At 35.4% G+C, this 7945-nt stretch overlaps 1 protein-coding gene across 3 annotated transcripts in view; it reads right to left on the bottom strand.

Moving 5' to 3' along the window:
• Window positions 1-547: 547 nt before the first annotated feature.
• Window positions 548-7945, bottom strand: part of LYST (lysosomal trafficking regulator) — a 174811-nt gene continuing 167413 nt past the window's right edge. For 2 of the 3 annotated variants that reach the window (XM_026008722.2, XM_072755922.1), the window contains exons 51-53: window positions 4328-4505; window positions 3634-3705; window positions 548-2587 (exon numbers count right to left, since the gene is read on the bottom strand). In XM_026008722.2, coding sequence (XP_025864507.2) covers window positions 2449-2587; window positions 3634-3705; window positions 4328-4505 — 389 coding nt within the window. In that variant the 3' untranslated portion in view covers window positions 548-2448. The remainder of the gene's footprint in view (window positions 2588-3633; window positions 3706-4327; window positions 4506-7945) is intronic. The other variant, XM_026008723.2, reaches the window with a different exon arrangement.

The raw sequence follows: 7945 nt of genomic DNA, 5'->3' as shown, positions 1-7945 counted from the left end.
TATTAAAAAAATAATAGTAATTTCACCATTTTGGTTTTTGGGAGTATGTTGAAAAAAATCAAATAACATATTTTGTTCAAAAGACAAAAAAAAAAGTGTGGTTTGACTTTGGCACTTCTGTCTAAACTCTAAGGTATTAAATAACAGATTGAAATAAAGGGTATTAAAATAAAGGATTGAAGTAAAATTTTTCATAAAAAATTACACCTCATAAAAGGGCACCTGGGTGGTTCAGTCAGTTAATTGTCTGCCTTCAGATCAGGTCATGATCCTGGGGTCCTGGGATCAAGCCCTGCATTGGGCTCCCTGCTCAGCGAGGAGACTGTTTATCCCTCTGCCCCTCCCCGACTTGTGCTCTCTCTCTCTTTTAAATAAATACATAAAATCTTTAAAAAATATATAATTAAAAAATGAAAGTTATCTTTTCTTAGTGACATCAATGTATAGGGGAGCTAAAGAGAGAACCTGTATAGGTTACAAAGCAAAAAAGCCACCAATCTGAGCTCTGGTCATAATATTTAAATTGTATAAAGAATAGGTCTTTAAATCTATTTTTATGAAATTTATTCCCAATATGAAGTGGCAGTGTATACAAAGATAACAGAGCTTGTGATATTTTACAGAAATGTTTACTACGACATGCACATTATGAAGTGTTTCAAACATATACATATTAAGTTTCATGCTGAATAAATAATCCCAAATTAATTTTTATTTTTACATAAAAATATAATATTGCACTCTTAACAAGACCAGTTATTTTGCATATTTTTTTCTTTAAATAAGTGATGGAATTCAGCCTTAAAAAAACAAAGAGGACTGAGTGGCAACCCTATTCTAACAGGGGACTAATTCAAAGTTCTTAGTAGAAAAAAAAGCCAGACAGTAGCTGCAATTTTTTTTTTTTTTTAAAACAAAGCAAATCACTTCAACGTGAATAGGAATAATCTCATCTCTGCACCTATCTGGACCTCAGAGTTTGGACCTGGTCTGTGCAGACCATGATCTAAAAGGCAGCCTGTGAGGTGTTCTTATGGATGCATGCCCCTGCAGGCTACAAGCACATGTGGCCACTCTTCTCTTGTACATATCTCGACAGCAGAGACATCGGAATTGAATTTTATACAGTTTTTAAGCAGAATGTTTTAGAAAGTCTGGAAGTTACAAAAGGAGTTCTGTAAACACCATATGAATTGAATTTTCATAACAAACACGCAAGTTATTCTTAGGCAGGAATACATATTTTTATCCCATGGTAACACATTACTGAGCTTATTTTACAGTGTTTTCAAAGCCAATGAAGCAGCACCCCAAGTAAAAATAGAGCTGTAATATCATGGTAGAGATAGACTATGCCGAGATTTTTAGGAATTTTGTCTTTTTGGTGTGCAAGTTTTCTGTGGCATATACTTAGATTTTCTGTTGTTCCTAGAATTCTCAGGCAGCATAGATTAGTAGAAACACAGCAGACACTGTTTCCTATAAGAATTATTCTGCATCCTGTTGGAAACAAAGTAAGATGTAATTCTCTTGTGGGAGAAAACTCTCTCTGCACATTAGATTAAATGCCTTATCTAGAATGTATTCTTAATATCTGCACCATCTTTCTGCATAGTGGAGGCTTTCTATTGCAAACTGCTAAGTGAATTATTCAGTGCCCTGTAAATGGCAGATAGTAAAATAATTGTCATTGTGTTTAAATCTTAGTGATTCAACTAAGTAAGGATATTCAGTATCTAGTGTTATAGATTTTAAGCAGGATTTTTATGAAGAAACAGAATGTGTCTGAAATCAAATGTGTGTTTGTGGCTATCAAAAAATTCTGGTTCCTCTTTGAGCTAAGAAGGCAACTGGAAAAAAATGCCTAATGTTGAGATTCATTAGTAATTTAGTATTCACATATTCCATAAAATGTTTGGTGCAGAGGCATCTACTGAATAACCTACTTCTCAAAGAAAGCACTTTGCAAGTTCTAACTTTTTATTCTTTACTTTTTCTTTTTTGTGTGTGTGGGGAGGGTAGATTATCTTGGCATAAAACTTTTTAAATATAATTTTTAGAGTATTTTATATAAACAATTAGCTACCCAATTTAAATTCTACTGGGTCTTTTTGGAATAAGAGAAAAAGGAGACACCTTAATCCTTTCTTTAGAATACCCTTGTGGGTAAAAACTTTGAGAATACGATTTTAATTTATCATGTAAAACTTATACCTTGTTGGTTAGAACATACTCACACAACCCTCTAGATTATCACTAAATTAGAACAAAATTGTTCTCTCAGGACCTTGTGAGGCTACAGAATGTTGTGCAGATGAAGAGAGTTGATCGTTATTTGGATGATATTTTGGTCATCCATTTCTTCAAGTTCAACCTTCTAAAACTGGGTGAGGTCAACAAATCTAGTTTGGAGCTAAAGTGCTTTGGAGAAGTGATGTTCTCTCTCATTCATCCAGCTGCATAGCTGCTAAGGAAGGAATAGAACATTGGCTGTTTCAAGCGCTGCTGATCCTTCCGGCACCAGGCAATCACGGTCCCATCACTATTTGCTGTGTACAGATGGTGGCCATCACAGGAAAATGTAAGGCTGTCAAAAGAAATTCCATGCGTACATTATCTCTTAAAATTGCATTAGCATATTGGTGATCATACAGAAATTAATATTAAGGAAGCTAAGATCTCTTTATCGGAGTAGAGAGACCAACGAAATGACTGCTTACAACCCACTGGTTTCCAATGTAATTCTTTTTTTTTTTTTTTAGATTTTATTTATTTATTCATGAGAGACACAGAGAGAGAGGCAGAGACATAGGCAGAGGGAGAAACAGGCTCAGTGTGGGACTTGATCCCAGGATGGAAGGATCACGCTCTGAGCCAAAGGCAGACACTCAACCACTGAGCCACCCAGGCATCCCTCCAGTATTAATTCTAATATAGTTTAGTTGCTCTGCTGGCAACTTTGTGAAGCTCATTCTAACTGGGTAATGCAGAATAAAATCAAGATCAAAGAGATCCGCATATTCTGTTCCTTCTTTGCATATTTTCTCTTACTGCCTTGTGTATACTCTATTACTTAACAAATACTTGGGTATAGGAAAGTTAGATAATATAACAGTGCTACATTTTCTCTATATAGAAATAAATGATGATTAGAGGGAGATATTTTATTTCCCTGAAATAGGAGAAGGTAAAAATGTAACAATAATTAAGTTCATTAAAATTTATTTCAGTGCATTGAAAACAATTTAATAAAATATAATTTGAATCACTTACTTCCAATTGATTTTTAAAGTCAAATTTGTTTGTTTAAAGCACCCTCCTGTAGCTATCAATCACCATTATTGTATTTTTAAAAAGGAAGAAAAGAAAATATAGTTTCTACAATTTAAAAGCTTCTTTGGGCCCTTTCTCAGGATGCCTTTCTATTAGACTTGGAGCTTCTGACTCTGATATTAAGCTCTACAAAGACATGGACTGTGTTTCCTCTTGCAAAAGGTCCTGGTCAACATGGTATTTGATAAATGGTCAGCTGTTTAGGACTCTCATCACATTGTTCACAGTCTGTGTACTTTAATATCTCTCTAACAAAAATAGAGTCACAGAGTATATTATAAAGAATCCAGGGGTATTTACCTTACAATTGGCTTATTTGATTTAGGAAATGTGATTTCCCGCACAGGCTTTAGGTCCCATGTACTCCATAACCTAGAGAGGGAAAAAGTCATCATCTAATTACACAAACTGAAATTTCCTTCACTAAAAAAACCGCTATATATGGTTATTCGTTAAAAATCATCTGGAAGGAAACATAATAAACACTTAACAGTGTTACTTCTGGGAAGTTTGCAGTGGGTAGATTTGGGAGTAAGAAAACTTGGTAAATTTTCATATTGTTCATCTTTTATAAAATTAATAGACAATATATAATTTCTTTTTTTTAAAAGATTTTATTTATTTATTCATGAGAGACAGAGAGACAGAGAGAGAGAGAGGCAGAGACACAGGCAGAGTGAGAAGCAGGCTCCATGCAGGGAGCCTGATGTGGGACTCGATCCCAGGACTCCAGGATCATGCCCTCAGCCAAAGGCAGACAGACGCCCAACCACTGAGCCACCCAGGCATCCCGACAATACACAATTTCAAAACTACATTAAAGCCAAGTTTATTATTTAAAAATAAAACAGGAATCAGTGAAGAACCTATATCTGCAGGTAATTTTAAATCTCTAAATATTAAATATTAACATGCCTATATTTTAAAAGCTAATTTGTGCAACTGCTGTGTCCTTATGAACAGAGCAAACAAAAAGAATCAAAACTCCTCTTACCTGACAATTCCATTCTCTAATCCCCCAGCAATCACATTGATAGATACTCCCTCAGGCTGGTTAGAGAAGGCAACGGAACAAATGATCTCCCTGCAGTGGACATGTCCAACGAGGTCCCCGTTCACTGTCCAGAGTCTGAGGTCGCTGCCTCCACCAGCTAAAGCACCAAAATCACCCCCTAGGTCAGCAGAGTGTGGGTATATCAGAGCTCACCACCCTGGATCCCAGAGGGGCATCCCTGTGCACCAAACTCATTTGTTTTAGTGGTAAAATTTATAGGCAGCTCATGACTGAAGCTGTATAAGTAAAATTATTACATTATAAGTCACAAAGAGCTCTGCATATTTATCTAGAGACAATGACCACAATAGAAAAATAAAAAGATTAATTTAGAAATAAAAAGCAACTAGGTAAATTAATTATGTATCTTTGTGTAATCATATTTTAGCAAATGGGACTATCAAGATTGAGTTGAAAGTATCTAGAAAGTTAAACAATCTCCAAAAACAGAAGAAAATATTCTGTGAAACCATCTGTAAGAAGTGACTTCCATGACTTTTGAAGAAAAAAAAGTTACAATAAAACTTAGCTGAGTTAAAAGCAACTTCTTAAAGAAAAAAAAAAAAAAAAGAAATCGAATTCCTCAGAATGTCTAAGATTGAATCTTGTAAGTCAGCGACTTATTAGACTAACTTTTTCTTTTCAAAGACCTTGGATAACTAAACTTTCTGGAGTTTTCCAGGAGGGAGTGGAGCTTGCCATCTTCTATAGTTGGGGCCTCATGATGATGTGTCTAGCCTTCTTTGAAGAAATATTCTCAAGCTGATAAAGACCAGTTAAGAGGCATGGTAAAGGTTAGGTGCCATCATGTTACTCCACCTAATTTTATCTCTCCATTAGAACTAACAAAAAATGCAGAATTTAACTCTCTCCTTTATTAAGGCAATGAAAAGACTGTACAGATTTCATATTTTATAGCAAAGAAACAAATTGTGCAAATACTTATGTCAAGATATGCTGAAGACCTTCAAATATCACAAACCCAAATGCCTTCTGTGTTGCAGCATTATCCACAATAGCCTAGAAGTGCAAACAACCAAATGTCCGTCAACAGACAAAAGGTAGATGTATACAATGGGATACTACTCAGCCATGGAAAGTGATGAAGTTCTGCTACATGCTACAACATGGTAGCCTTAACATGATGCTAAGTGAAATAAATAGACATAAAAAAGACATAAAAGGATACATAGTGTATGCTTCCACTTAGATAAAATATCTAGAATAGGCAAATTCACAGAGATTGAAAGTAGAATAGTGGCTACCAGAAGCTGTGAGGCAAGGAGGAATATTTCTGTTTGGGGTGATGAGAAAGTTTTTGAAATAGTGGTGATGGTTATACCACATTGTAGGTGTGGTGATGCCACTGAATCATATACTTTAAAACGGTTTAAATAACAACTATCACTTTGAACATATTTATCACATATGTAGAGAAAAGAAGGTTAACCAATGCCCAGTGTTTTACTTAAGACTTCTTACTGATTAGGGGAGATTACCTAAAGAAAACATCAAGATGTAGAAGTTCAATAAACTACAGAATTACAATCGTAGATAATAAACTCATCTTTTCCATGAGTAGATATTTTACTCTTTTGAATTTAATATTTGATAAAAGACTTAAAAATATATAAAGCAACCACATGTGTACTAGTAAAGTCAGAAGGCCTATCAAAGATACTGATGTAGGGATTGATCATTACCTATAATCAATAGCTACTGCAGGCTTAGTCTTTCAAAACCAAAAATCTAAATGTGGGCCTGGACTCTCAGAAATATGGTATAGAACTAAATAGGCAAAGAATCATCCAACCAGATTACAGCAGCATCTTGGGCTACCACAAAATAAAGTAACTACTCATCTGCCTAAGATTATAAATATCAAAACTGAGGCCTTCACTCAAGACCAGATTGCTTTCATGTATAATTTAGCACATCAACTAAAAGGAAGTTGGGAATTCCCGAAAAAAAAAATCTTTATTCTTCCCTATACATCTTCACTGAAATTAAAATAAATTGGGGAGTCACTGCCCACCCCAAATTTCATATTATATTTACTTTATAATGCCATTGGCAACACATGACCAGGCTATAAACCTAGTTTAAAGGCATATATTTTGATCTAGTGGCAGAATGATTTTAAAAAATACAGAAACCAAACTCAACACCCAAAGAACAAATAATCCAGTCAGGAAATGGGCAGAAGACATAAATATTTCTCCAAATAAGACATACAGATGGCCAACAGACACATGAAAAATTGCTCAAATCACTTGGGATCAGGGAAACACAAATCAAAACCACAATGAGATACCACCTCACACCAGTAAGAATGGCTAAAATTAACAAGTCAGGAAACAACAAATGTTGGCAAGGATGTGGAGAAAGGGGAACCCTCTTACACTGCTGGTGGGAATGCAAACTGGTGCAGCCACTCTGGAAAACAGTATGGAAGTTCCTCAAAAAGTTGAAAATAGAGCTACCCTACATCCCAGCAATTGCACTACTAGGTATTTACCCCAAATATACAGATGTAGTGACCAGAAGGGGCACCTGCACCTCAATGTTCATAGCAGCAATGTGCACAATAGCCAAACTATGGAAAGAGCCTAGATGTCCATTGACAGATGCATGGATAAAGAAGATGTGGTATTATATATACACATACACAATGGAATACTACTCAGCCATCAAAAAAATCTTGCCATTTGCAATGATGTGGATAGAACTGCTAAGTGAATTAAGTCAATCCGAAAAAGACAATTATATGATCTCACTCATACGTGGAATTTAAGAAACAAAACAGAGGATCATAGGGGAAGAGAGACAAAAATAAAATAAGATGAAGTCAGAGAGGGAGACAAACCATAAGAGACTCTTAATCATAGGAAACAAAGTGAGGATCGTTGGAGGGAGGGGGTGCAGGGAGGGGGTGACTGGGTGATAGGCATTAAGGAGGGCGCATGATGTGATGAGCACTGGGAATTATATAAGACTGATGAATCAGGGACTTCTACCTCTGAAACTAATACTATGCTATATGTTAATTAATTGAATTTAAATTTAAAAATAGAAAATATTAAAATACTTACATAGTTTAATAAATTTCACATCTTATCATTATAAAAACCACATCCTACAAAGACTGGAGAATGATCAAGAGGAAAGAGCTTGCTAGTGTAATTTCAGCCCTGACACAGAAATTTTATATACACATATGTAATGTGTATATACGTGCACACACACATATATAACATACATACATATATATGTATTTAAATTTTGATTTATTTATCTTTAAATATTTTATTTATTCATATGACAGAGAGAGAAAGCATGAGTGAGCACTAGCAGGGGGGGTGGCAGGTAGAGGGAAAGGGAGAAGCAGGCTCCCTGTTGAGCAGGAAGCCAGACATGGGGCTCTGAGGACTCTGGGATCACGACCTGAGCTGAAGACAGATGCTTAACTGACTGACCCACCCAGGGGCTCCTAAATTTTTATTTTAAAGTTTGTACTCACTAATGGGTCAAGATGTTTGGTAGGCTAAATCTGATAAC

The sequence above is a fragment of the Vulpes vulpes genome, chromosome 4 (genome assembly GCF_048418805.1).
Source record: "Vulpes vulpes isolate BD-2025 chromosome 4, VulVul3, whole genome shotgun sequence".
Classification (NCBI taxonomy): domain Eukaryota; kingdom Metazoa; phylum Chordata; class Mammalia; order Carnivora; family Canidae; genus Vulpes; species Vulpes vulpes.
Note: the sequence above shows the minus strand (reverse complement) of the source record. Positions and strands in the feature narration are given on the sequence as shown.